Here is a 14502-nt window from a genome sequence, read left to right on the forward strand (position 1 = left end):
CAAATCATCATATGACTACATCATCATGAGTAAATACAGTACTACCCTTTGCCTCTTCTCATGGCCCGCAAATGTCGAGGATTTAAATGAGGCTGAATTACTTGCTATCCATAAAGCCTCAAGGCTTTCTCATCAGCACTCTCTTTCGCATAATGCCCATTACTTATCTTGGACAGTGACTCCACGAATGCTCTCAGGTGGGTAACCCGAAAGTCATAAGGCCCATGGAGGTTGAATGACTGATTGAATTCCGCACTTAGCCTGACGCAAGCTCTCCCCATTATGTCTTTCCTATATACTTTTCGAGAAGCTAATATTTTCGAGGATTATTTGACCAAAACTGGTTGCTCGAGATTGAATGATTTTGCAGGCTTGTTATGATGGCTTTTCTCTTAATTTACTCTCATTTTGTGGTAGTTTGATTGCATTATATGTTATCTACATTTTGATTTGTCCTCCCTTATGCTGTTTTTTCATTTTGTTTTTGTTATCCATGTTTCTTGGTGGGTTTTTTCATCAGCAGGTTGTAGTGGTTTTGTAGGGGGCTGGATATGTCGATCCTGGGCTCTATGCCTCCTGATTTTTCCTTACCTTCGGATTTTCCCTTTTTTTTTTATTAGTAAATTTTTTGCATATACAGGGCTACGTTGTATCACCATTTACATATCACCATAGCTACGTTGTATCGACTTAAAACTGCTTATGCAAAGGAAGACACATGTGTGTGCATAGACTTAAGATTTATTTGATATTATCGTTGAAATTGTTAAAAAAAATAATTTTTTAAAATATATTAGAAAATATTAAAAATTAATTTAGAATTAAATTTGAAATGTTTTAATCTAAAATAACTAAACTTTTTTTTTTCATTAGAATTAAACTATTTTTTAATTACTAATAAAATTACTTTTATTGAAAAAAAAATCATAAGTCCTTCGTAAGGAAGCTAGAATTTATAATAATTCCCCTCATAGTATAGGATCAAAGACGAGTTTAATTTTCTTTAACAAATGCAAAATAAAAATCATATATATTTTGAAAAATAAATGATTTCATTGATTCATTGCATTTTCATTCTTCAAAAAATCAATATTTCGATGCTTCACAGCTCTGGAAGTATTGGAGGAAGTTATAAAGGTGAATTTCCGCATTGGAAGAACTTCTACATGATGGACGATGGGCCCGTAGAAATGCTCTTGGAGCCGTTCCTCATGATATTGGAATGAATGATCCGTGGCATGAAGTGAATGCCTATAAACCTTTACAATATTGATACGTGGAAAGCACATGTAGCAACAAGCAAGAAGCAAGTAGCAAGTAGCAGCATTACAAACATATAAATAATCGGTAGCTAAATGAAGAGACAAATGTATATATATATATATATATATATATATATATATATATATATAGTTGAAAATTTGGGAGCAGAACGGAATTTTGCAGCTGGTCTTCTCCTTGATTGTTCAAACTTGCACATAGGTAGCCCAAAATCAGGCTTGCCACTACATAGACTTTAATTTCCTGCCACAGGGGTAGCACTAGAATTCTTGAAATCTCCTTCTACTGGTACCATGCCCTCCAAATCATTGTAAGATAAATCCAAAAGCTGTATTGAGTTGAAGCTCTTTAATAATCTGGAATCTTGCCTGACAAATTGTTATGAGAAAGATTTAACTCTCTAATACCTCTTAATGAAACAAAAGAGGAAGGAATAGACCCCTGGAACAAGTTGGCAGATTTCCCAGAGATGATGGAATATATTCCGATAAATTATTACCTCCAAGGCGAAGCAATTTTAGATTTTGAGGCTGTCCAATGCCAGATGGAACGGTACCTGAGAGTTTGTTCCTGTCTGCATAGAAAGCTTCCAAGTTAACAAGAACCTGTATTCCAACTGGGATGTTTCCAGATATCTGATTGTGTTGTATGGCAAACCTGTGGAGCTCCTTTGAAAAGTTGGCGATATGTTCAGGAAGTTCCCCTCCAAGGTTGTTGTAGGTTATCACTAGAGTCTGTAAATATGTGGCGTTAGTTCAAGTGGAAAAAAATCTCAAGTCATCAGCTTTCTCACTTCCTAAATTGTTGTCACCAATCCCAAATACTGAAAGCCCATGCAACTTGTCGAGAGAAGGCACTCTTCCGGTGAGATCATTTCCGAATAGATTAAGAAAATATAGATTTGAGGCGTTAGAAATTGAAATTGGGATGGTGCCAGTGAATTGGAAGAGAGTTTCCAATGCCCAAGGGAAGATTCCCTTGGAAGTGGTTAGATGACAAGTCTACAGTCTCGATCGAAGAAAGATTGAAGATGGAGGGAGGGATGGTACCCGAAAATCCATTTTCAAAAATTGTTAAAACCTATAGACTCATCAATTGGCCTAAAGTTTCTGGGAGATTTCCATTCAAAAGATTTTGATACGCATAAAGTTTCTCAAGGGGCGACAGGTTCCCGAAAGATGGTGGGAGAGTCCCTATTAAATTATTTACCTCTAAATAGATCTCTTGGAGCTTTAGTAAGGAACCAAGCTCCACAGGGATTTCCCCTACAAGACTGTTGTTAGACAAATCAAAGAAAAAAAATGTTTGAACAGTTAGATATGGTGGGAGGAATTTAACCATCAATTGAATTGTTACCAAGAGACAATATTTGCAGTCTGCGTAAATGGCTAATCTAATCAATTAGATTAGGAATAGCCGCGAAATATAAAAAAATAATATTAATAATAAATATTAATATTGTTATTTATTATCAATAATAAATATTACTAAGTTTATTCATTATTATTTTAATGTGATATAATATTATTAATAAATAACGTGATAAATATAAATAAATTCTCGTTATAATAAGTAAACTTTTTTTTTTTTAATTTCATAAAAAAGTAAACTTTTTATTTATTAATAAAATAATAAACTGTTAAAAACCTAAAATCTCAGAACAGATAATAAAAAATATATATCAAATCATATTAGGTATTAGATATTAAAAATAATTTTTTAAAGTGAATATGATAATAAATATAATAAAGATATATAATTGAATTATAAAATTAATTTATAAGCATCTGCTTATAAGTATTAAAATAAAAAGTTCTTTCCTCTAAATTTTTTATAACTTATAAATTATAAAAATTTGTTAAATAAATAAGTTAACATAAATAAGTAGGTTTAATCAACTTATAAGTCGGGCCAATTACTCTCTTCTTTTACTTTTAATATTAGATGAGATAGAAATGAAGAGAAGGCTTTTACTCATGAATTCTCGAAATACATATAATAATAATATACTATTTTTTATTAAAAAAATAATTTATTTTTATTTATTTAATTTTAATATATCTATATATTATATTTAAAACTTATATTTCTAGGTTATAATTTATTTTTAAAAAATAAATTTATATTATATTATATAATAATAAATTAAAATAAAAAATAAAAAAGAAGAAAATCCTCGTTGAGAAATCCGACTTCCACTTTCGCCTTGACCCCAACCCCTCAAATTTTCATCTCAACTCTACTAATTTATAATTTGTATATAATAATTTAAATTAAAATATTAAAATTATTTTATTGTTATTAAATAAATACAAGAGTTTAATTAGAAATTAATTATTTAAATTTTCATATTTATAAATTAAAATTTGATTAGCTGTTGTTATTTGAAATTCAATTTAAAGTTAATCTAATAATTTGAAATTTAAATTAAAGTTAATCTAAAATTTTTTATAGTTTAATATTTTATATTATATTATGTGAGTGGCTGCCCTGTTAATTTTTGTCAAGCATTTACAAATGCCAACCTTATACTTTAATTTCGAAGTGAAGAACACGCCAGTCTTGGGAGGATACTTTTTATAAGCAAAAATTTTATTAGTTATAAGATTAGGAAAAATTTAACATAAGCATTGTCGATTAAACCAGGCTGATAGGCCACCCATTACATATAACCTAAACAACAGCATACTAAGTGAAAAAAACTGAAAAGAGAACAAAATATACTAAAATGCATATTATAAAGTAGAAAAGAAATCCAAATTACAATATGCTGCATCCATATTGTAAGTACAAAGCTGCTTGCACAACTAAACAAGCAGAATATCTAAATATCAACCCCAGAGAGTCCAAAAAGAGTAGCAAAATTTGGAAGCAATAAAATCAGAGGAGGATAAAGATCTGCATTCTCAAAGCAAGAATACTACAACCAAAGGAGTCTTGGAAGATTAATTAGAGCCCCATTAGGCTATAATTTATGGCTATTTTATTTTTTAAAAATAAAAATATTAATGTTTATAAAATAAAAAATTTAATTTTAGAAAAATTTAATTTTTTTTATAATTTATTTGAAACAAAATAACTATAAAATTTATCCATATAATATTATGAAAAATAACATTTGTATGTATTGGAGTAAAGTCAGTTTAATTATTGGGATGTTCATGAGAAGGAGAATTTCATCCGATTAAATACTTCAACATAGCTGAACGTTTTGGATGGGTTACACTTTTATTCAATTAATAGAACCTTTGCAGAGTTCTACAAAGAATAATAAAAATATATAATTAAGAAAATAAGAACAGTCTATTTACATTTAGATTACATTTGATCAATTAAGTATATATCCAATAATTTAATTTAATTAAGGATTTCAACAAAATCAACCAAACGATTGAAAAAAAATTCTTAATACTGATGTTGGTCAATTTAATTATACATGAAATTAATATTGATGTTGATTCTTAAATTTAGCAATTAGGTGAATTGTACGGCTAAATAACCAAAATAATCTCAGTACTTATGACCTTAACACTCAGTAGCAGAGGGAGGGAGTAATTTAAATTAAAATTTGATTGAAAATTAAATTTAAGTAATTTAATAATTTCCTATCATATTATATAAAATTATATGGGATTTTTCAATTTTTATTTTTTTGCTTTTCCTCTCATTTTGTGAGTACAATATAATTTTTTTCCTTTATCTTTCCTATCATTTAACTTTCTCTATTTTATTTTATTCAAATTAAAAACTATTTTATTTATATATATACGAGTAGATAAAATTTTCAATTTCAACTCTTATACAAATTTTAAATGGTTCATCTTAAATACATATTTATTTTTAATTGATATATTTACTTTATTATTTCATTGATATGTAATTTTTCGTATTTCTTTACTTTTAACAAATTGATAATGTCATTTTTTTTTATAAAAATAACGTCATATTATAAATTATTGAGATGTTCATGAGAAGGAGAATTTCATCCTATGAACGTCTTGGATGGTTACACTTTTTTTAAAATTAACAGTAAAAATGTGCGTTTGCAGAATTCTACAAAACGTTTTGAATGGTCTTTTGCAGACTAAATTGACTCTGAGCATATGCTCATATAATTATTCTTTAAGAAAATAATAATTCTGTTATATTTATTTCATGAAAAATATTTTTAAAAATATTTTTTAATATTTAGAATATTCAGAAAAATTAATCAATTGAAAATATTTTCTTAAAAAATTAATTAAATTATTTTTAAAAAAAATAAAAATTAAGTTATTTTTAAAAACAATGACTTCTTCTTTTTTTTTTTTTTAAACAGAAAGATATATTTTTTTTATTTTTTAGATTTTAATAATCTTATTAAAAATTGAAAACACTTATAATAAACACATACCATTAATTTAACACTGTAACTAAATAACAAAAAATAATTTTATGAAAAATATTTTTAAAGGAAACATTTTTCACAAAAAATATTTTTTTATATATAAGTTATTTTTCTTGAAGCAAATAGAACTTTAGATTTGTTACAATATATCTGTTAGTCAGTTTATAGATGAAATTAATATTGATACAATAATTAATACTCTTACTTATGTGAGAGGTAATATAATAAATAATTTAATCTTTAATTAATAACATTTATTAATAAATACTATAAATTAATCATATAAAATTTTTGTTGTTACATAATAGCAAATATTAACAAACTTACTGATAAAATAAAATATTTATTAATAAATGCGATTAATAGTAAGTGATATAGTAAGGTGATAAAACCAGTCGATGGAGCTGAAATGAATTTTTTTTTTTGAAATATCTGAAATTAAGCTCTTAATTAATTAAAAATTAAGCATTTGAAGTAAAAATAAGAATAGCATTTTATTAGTGAAGCAAACGCAGTACAAAGCTAATAGAAAGCATATATCACATACGCTGACAACTACATTGTATCAACCTAAAACTGAGTATGCAAAGGAAGATGTGAGTGCGCGCGCGCAGAGTGAAGATGAGAAAGGGAAAAAGATTGTGACTATGTGAATATGAGAATGAGGATAAATGAAAATTATAAAAGGAAGAGTTAGTGAGAAAAAAAATATATGGTTATGTCATTTAGAGTTTTCGTATATAAATTTTGATTTTCTTTTAAGTTTATCATTTATTTTAAAAGATTTAAATAATAGATGTTTAGGATGAAGTGTTAACAAGTCTAAATTTATTAAATAAAATAATTTTTAAAGTTTTAACAGAATAAAAAATTATTTTAGTAGGATCATGAGGGTAATTTAATACTGTGACACCCCTTACCCGTCTACTATATAGCCGAGCAAAAAGTGCCACATTCGGTGCTGGAGCACCCTATTTTGTTTTATCATATCCATTGTAAACTTTTAATATCATTTAAAAGTAGTAATCCATGTGTAGAAATTTTTTTTTTTAAATAACTTATTTCTGTGAAGACCCGGACAGAGTCTCCCCTGTTTTATTAGCATCTGGCGGGTTTCACTAATCACCTGTTAATATGTCCATATTCATTTCACACATTTCTATATCATATTCTCTTGTATCATATTATTTACAATTATTTATGAGATCTAAAAATGAAGCATCATCTATTGCATTCATATAGAAATTCATAAATAATAAATTATAAGTTTTCATTTCAATCTCAAGTTTAATTACAAGTCCAAAATGAAATACATCATAACTAATAATTACATTATGATTAAACATAATGAATCAAAATACTAGTCTATACATGGGCTCTACCAAGATACAAAAGACTGATGAGGTGACTCTGGTCGATGGTAGATCTGGTTGAAACTCTGTCCGAACACTACTGTGGCGGCTGCTACTGTGGCAACTGCTGATCTCCAGTACCTACGCGATGGAAAACCAACGCGCTAAGCATAACGCTTAGTGGTGCATAATTTATAATAACAATAATTAAACAATTGAATTAATATTTGCAAATTATAATTTCTGGGTCTTTTACATTTTTATTGCACTTTGGAAACAATTAACATTATCGGGATCTTTTATGATTACTTATTGTATTTTAAGTCTTAATTAATTTTTATCAGTGCCCAAGAAACCTATAACAGATTATAAGAGCTGGATACACGGGAGTATACGGGTTAGACAACCATATGTCTACCCTGTATACATCTGTCAGGCACGAGGCCAGTTGTCGGGTACGAGACCCGCTGTCAGGCTCGTAAAGCTAGAAATAAAGTAGGCACAATGGCTAGTAAGTAGGCATATAGCCTGTAGAACAATCATACCAGACATATATTATCAGTTCATGATTTTCTCGGTAGGCAGTACTGCTATCTGTAGTCCCTAATTGGTATACCAATTTATTCAAACTAAATAAATAAGTCTAGGTATGCTATGGGCAATTAAGCATGATTTTAATTATTTTAGAACTATTTACTGTTACCATTTTCTAGTACTGTTCAGTGGTACCATTAATTTTATATTAATAGGACATTAGTCCCAATTTACATATTCATATCATTTTTAATATTTAATTAGCCTTATGAGTATTTTAATTATCATATATAACATTTTTCCCATGAACCTTTCCTTAGGTTCATTTTGATGTATTAATTTATCTAGGAATTTGCTAGGTTAGGATGTCTATTTGGTCACACTTTCTTCATAACAATTTCTCCTCTATGTTTAAACTTGAATTTCAATTTTTGAATCACTCAATTTGGGGTTATATAGCTCAAGTTATGGTCAAAATACCATAACTGGTCCATTTGCCTCTAAGCTGTCCAGAATTGACAATTCCTGGTCAATAAACTTTGACCAATCATTTGATCATTTTATGGTCATTTTTAGACTTAGGTTCCTTCACAAGATATGTTTCTCTATGTCTTAGAGACTCCCAGGTGCAATTTCATAATTTTTCAAGCTTGGTATAGTGAGTTATAGTCAATGTATTAACCTGGACTCTTAATCCTATAAAGGCAATAGTCAATCTTCAGGGCAGTATGTTTGTCCCTCTTTTTAGGGTCTTTACACTTAGAATTTGGCAAAGGTGTTTAAATCAATATTGTAAACCTAAGTATCATGTTTCCATATCATATTGGCACATCTCAAATGGAATTTCCTAGTGGGAATTATGGCCAAATGAACACACGGGCATCAAATGGCATTCTGGGTTCAACTTAACATTTTTTCAGATTTCAATTCCTAACTTTGGCTAATATTTTCCCGATGATGCAATGGGTTTTGGAGCTTGGTCAAAACATAAAAATTGTTGTGCTATGTCTTATAAAACTTTTGGCACTGGTTTCACTCAATTTTTAACTTTGGAGACCAAGTTATGGCATTTTTGCCAAAACTAGTCAGGCATACGAAAGGAACAATGTTTTGGTCAATTTATGGGTTGGCAGTTTTAGTGACCCAACTTGTGCTAACAATTTGACTTGGTTAAAGGAAAACTGGGTCAACTGGTCTTCATGAAAAGTGTAGCTCTATGTCTAAGCTTTCCATTGATGTGAATTTTAGGTCATTTGGACCAATATAGAGAGAGTTATGACCAAATGAACATGTACTGTTCATTTGGTCACTTTTTGGGTTTCAGTGTTTGGTCATTCGGGTTTGGATAGAAAATTGGTCATGATTTTGATAAAATTTGGACAGGTTTTCTTCTTGAAAAATGAAGGTTTGGATGTCCCAAAACACCTCCAATTGGCCTCATACCAATTGGAGTCACACATTGTCAGTTAGGGTTCAATAAACACACTGGACTCATTGAGCCCTAACTTGCAGAAAATTTGATACTCCCAAAATTCAATCTCCTCCTTCCCCAAACTCCAAATAAGCATACATGGCACTTCTATTAGCATCAATCTCAACACAATTTGGTAAAATTCAAAAATGTCACAAAATCCCCAATTTCAAGTGCACAACCCTAATTTCAAACATCAAATTCACATATATAACTATGAAATCAATTCCCACATATAATACCTTGTTAATTAACTTCCCTAACTAAACTAAAACCAACAAAATCCATCATTTTCATGGTTCCTCTAGGGCTGCCAAATTTAAGGTTTTCTTTCCCAAATTTTTCTTTTTAATTTCATGTAAATCTTCACTTGGTTTAGCATGATTTTCATGCTTAAAGAAAAGATTAAGAGTTTTGAGCACTAACCTTCTTTTGCAACTTGTAAAATTTTACTTTCCTTGCTTCTTTTTGGTATCTATAGCTTTCTTAGGGTGTGGAGAGTATTTTTAATGAAGAGTGTTAGGAGTTTTGGTGAGGAAATAAGGGAGAAATCAAGCTTGGAGCTTGAATGACAATGGTGGAAATGAGGGACAACGGTGGGCGGCACAATGGAGAAAAAGAAGAAGATGGAGAGTAAAGGTTGGTAGGTTTTTGTCATCTTATGGTGTGTGTGTGTATATATATATATATATATATATATATATTCTATTTGTGTACTTTAAATTTTTAATTTTTCATAAGCCCTTTTTCTTTTCTTTTCCTTTTTTTTCTTTTCTTTTCTTCTTCTTTCTCTCCTCATTTCCATAATTCAAATTCATAAAAATATTTTATGTTAATTATTTTATTTGTCAAATTTTTAATTTGAAATTTAGGTCAAAATTCACCTCTGGAGGTGAAATGACCAAAATGCCCTTCATGGTGCATATCGGTTTATTTTTATTATTTTATTTTCTCAAAATTTTTTCTATATTTTTTTAACATTTATTTCATCAATTTATGCCTCCTCACTATAGTCTAAGCGTAGTTTCAGACATTTTGACTGTCCGAACAGACATTGGTTGTCGGAACAGTAAAATGCACGGACTACTTATGGTGAGAGCGTTATAATTCTTGTCCTCTAATAAAAATTTCATCCTCGAAATTTACCTGATGTGAAGAGCTGAGGGAACTGCTACCTCATCGTCTCTTCGCTCTCCCATGTCGCTTCTTCTATGTTGTGGTGTCTTCACAAGACTTCACTAGTGGAATTTTCTTGTTTCTGAGTTCTTTCACTTCTCGTGCTAAGATTCTAACTGGTTCTTCTTTATATGTCAAATTAGGTTGCACAATTATCTCCTTTGCTGAAATGACATGTGAAGGATCTGATCGGTATCTCCTGAGCATCGACACATGGAATACACTGTGAATCTTGTCTAGCTCAGAGGGTAAAGCTAGCCTGTAAGCTATTGGATCCACACGTTCAACGACATCGTATGGACCAATAAACCTAGGGCTTAACTTACCCTTCTTACCAAATCTCAGCACTTTCTTCCGAGGTGATATCTTGAGAAACACTTTATTACCAACCTCATACTCTATATCCTTTCTCCTCAGGTCGGCATATGACTTCTGTCTGTCTGAGGTGACTTTCAAATTATCTCTGATGAGTTTCACTTTTTCCTCTATCTGTCTCACCAGGTCTGGGCCCACTACTTTCTCCTCACCCATTTCTGTCCAGCATAAGAGAGTCCTGCATCTCCTCCCATACAATGCTTCATATGGAGCCATTTTTATGCTAGCTTAGTAGCTGCTATTGTATGCAAACTCTACCAAAGGAAGGTATTTGTCCCCAACTTCCTTCAAAATCAATGATGCAACTTCTTAACATATCCTCCAATACCTATCATGTAATTCATATCATTATTAGTAGTCTTTTAACATTTATAACAATTTACTAGGTTCTAAGGGTTACCTAAATCACCCGTTCTGACTGTCCATCCGTCTGTGGATGAAAAGCCGTACTAAGGTGTAGTTGAGTGCCTAAAGACTCCTGTAGCCTCTTCCAAAACCTCGAAGTAAATCTCAGGTCTCGGTCAGATATGATCGATGTTGGCACTCCATGTAGCCAGACTATCTCATCTATGTAAATTTCTGCTAATCTCTCCAATGAGTAGTCGGTTCTAAATGGTAGGAAGTGAGCTGACTTGGTCAATCTATCCACAATCACCCATATAGTATCATGCTTCCTTTGTGTCAATGGTATCACAATCACAAAATCCATGGTAATGCGGTCCTATTTCCACTCTGGTATGGATATAGGTTGTAACAACCCCGATGGAACCTGATGCTCTGCTTTAACTTGCTGGCATGTCAAACATCTAGTCACAAAATCACCAATCTCTTTCTTCATTCTAGGCCACCAATAATGTATTTTCAGGTCTTGGTACATCTTGGTACTTTCTGGGTGTATAGCATGAAAGCTACTGTGCGCCTCTTTCAAGATATACTTCTTCAATTCCTCATCTCCTGGTACACAGATTCTGCCTTTATAATACAGGTACCCATCTCCTTTCAACTTATAGTCAGTCTTCTTCCCCTCTTGAGTTCTGCCCATAACAGTTAGCAACTTTTCATTCTTTAGCTGTGTTTCTTGTATTTGCTATAACAAGTTTGGCTTCACAAGCAACTCAGCCAAAATTACGCCATCCTGTGCTAAAGACAACCGAGCATTCAATGCTCTTAAAGCCATCATGTACTTCCTACTCAATGCGTCAGCCACTACATTTGCCTTTCCCGAGTCACAGTCGATCACACAGTCATAATCTTTAAGGAATTCAATCCATCTCCTCTGTCTCAGATTGAGTTCCTTCTGGTTCAACAAATACTTCAGACTCTTGTGATCCGTATATATGTAACATTTCTCGCCATATAGGTAATGCCTCCATATCTTCAATGTAAATATTATTGTCGCCAATTCTAGATCATGAGTTGGATAGTTCTTTTCATGTGACCTTAGCTATCTAGAAGCATAGGTAATTACTTTCCCTTCTTGCATCAGAACACACCCAAGCCCATTATGAGAGACATCACTGAAGATCACATAGTCTTTCTCCGACTCTGGCTGTGTCAACACTGGAGCTTCTGTAAGCATAGCCTTTAGCTTCTCAAAACTAGTTTGACATTTATCGTTCCAGTCAAACTTTGCATTCTTATGCAGTAACTTAGTCAGTGGGGCTGCTATAAGGGAAAATCCCTTCACAAATCTCCTATAGTACCCAGTTAACCCCAAAAAGCTTCAGACCTCTGTTATATTTCTGGGAGGTTTCCATTCAACTATTGCCTCAATCTTCTTTGGATCTACCCTGATCCCATCTGCTGATACAATGTGTCCAAGGAAGGATATCTCATCCAACCAGAAGTCACACTTGGACAACTTAGCATACAACTGCTTTTCTCGCAGTGTCTGTAGTACTACTCTCAGGTGTTCATCATGCTCTTCTCAGTTCTTAGAATACACCAGGATATCATCTATAAAGACCACATCAAACCGATCCAAGTAGGGATGAAAGATACGGTTCATTAGGTCCATGAAAGCTGCTGGTGCATTTGTCAGCCCAAATGGCATCACTAGGAACTCATAGTGTCCGTATCGAGTCCTGAAAGCAGTTTTAGGAACATCTGTCTCTTTCACTCTCAACTGGTGATAGCCGAATCTGAGATCTATCTTGGAGAATACTCCAGCTCCCCTCAACTGATCAAACAGATCATCTACCCTAGGTAAAGGGTATTTTTTTTTCACAGTCACCTTATTCAACTGTCGGTAGTCTATACATAACCGAAAGGTACCATCCTTCTTCTTCACAAATAGCACTGGTGCTTCCCAGGGTGACACACTAGGGCGTATGAAGCCCTTGTCTAGTAGCTCCTGTAACTGAACTTTTAATTCTCTCAGTTCAGTAGGTGCCATCCTATATGGAGCAATGGACATCGGTGTAGTACCTGGCATAACCTCTATAGCAAACTCCACTTCTCTATCAGGTAGCAAACCCGGCAACTCTTTCGGAAACACATCCGAAAAATCACATACAGTGGGGATCTCCTGCAGGCTTGGGCTAGTTTTCTTAGTGTCAACCACATGTGCTAAGAAAGCCTCACAGCCCTTTCTTATCAGTTCCCTGGCTGTTGTGGCTGATATGATGGTGGAGAGACAACCCGTTCCTTCACCCACAACTGTAACCTCATCCCCATCTGCTATCTGTAGTGTCATCTTCTTTAGCCGACAATCTACCATCGCCTGATGACATGATAACTAGTCCATACCTAATATCACATCGAACTCATGGAATGGTGGCTCAATCAAGTCAGCTGGAAACTCATAACATTGTATCCTCACAGGACAACCCTTATAGACCTTTTTCACCATGACACTATGGCCTAAAAGGTTTGTGACTTATATGTCCTCCTCTAACTTCTCTATCTGTATCCCTCTATCAACTGGCGGTGTGATACACACATATGAATGTGTGGAACCTAGATTAATCAATGCACATACTAACAGATCATGTAGAGAAAAGGTACCTCTAATGACATCAGCTGGCTCTGGCTCATCTGGAGCTCTCATAGCATAAGCACGAGGTGCTACCCTAGTCTCTTGCCTCTGCACTGTCTCTGCAGTAGGCCTCTGTGATGTACTAGCTATATCTGGCCTCACAGGTCTCCTACCCCTCTATGCTGCTGGGGCAGACCTCTCCATCTAAGATGTAGCAGTGGGAGCACTAGTGTTCCTCTGTGGACAATCCTTCAGGAAGTGATCCGTAGGCCCACATCTAAAACATCCACCCGTTAATAATCTGCACTCTCCTCTGTGGGGTCTACCACAATGTACACAAGCAAGTGGTGGGGCTGATCCCCATGTAGCTACACCAGGTGAACTATCCACTGATGCACCAGACTGTCCTCCTCCTCTCCTTAGAGCAAAGCGAGACTTCTGCTTCTTGCCCAGACCTTGAGTCTGACCCTGAGACTCCTTGGGCCTCTTACTACCCATGGCTGCTGAACCGGACTGACTAGATCCAGAACCCCTCTTACTCTGCCTGTCCCTCCTGGTCTACTCCTCAGCTCTGACTCTCTCCACATCCAGGGCTGATGCTATCAATTGGGAAAAGTCGGTGAAGTGGTGAGAAGTGTCTATCACTCTGATGTTGTCATTCAATCCGTCTGTAAATCTTTTACATTTATCAACCTCTATCGGCATCAACTCCAATGCATATCTGCTAGGTCTCACGAATTCCCGCTCATATTCAGAGACTGTAAGCTGCCTTTGTCTCAGTGCCAGGAATTCTCTCATTCTGGCCTCTAAGTACAAATGACTGATATATTTCTTCCTGAACTCGGCCAGAAAAAAATCCCAAGTAATCTGCGCAGGCTGTACCACTCTAGATACTGTTACCCACCATCTATAAGCATCCTCTTGTAGCAGTGATAGAGCACACTCCAAC

At 33.3% G+C, this 14502-nt stretch overlaps 1 protein-coding gene across 1 annotated transcript; it reads right to left on the reverse strand.

Moving 5' to 3' along the window:
- Nucleotides 1–1691: 1691 nt before the first annotated feature.
- Nucleotides 1692–14051, reverse strand: LOC131172790 (serine/threonine-protein kinase BRI1-like 1). The gene is made up of 4 exons (XM_058134310.1): nt 13926–14051; nt 2638–2657; nt 2491–2554; nt 1692–2015 (listed from the first exon to the last, which is right to left on the reverse strand). The coding sequence occupies exons 1-4, from the start codon at nt 14049–14051 to the stop codon at nt 1692–1694; spliced, it is 534 nt and encodes a 177-aa protein (XP_057990293.1).
- Nucleotides 14052–14502: the final 451 nt, after the last annotated feature.

This window comes from Hevea brasiliensis, chromosome 14, assembly GCF_030052815.1.
Source record: "Hevea brasiliensis isolate MT/VB/25A 57/8 chromosome 14, ASM3005281v1, whole genome shotgun sequence".
NCBI lineage: Eukaryota > Viridiplantae > Streptophyta > Magnoliopsida > Malpighiales > Euphorbiaceae > Hevea > Hevea brasiliensis.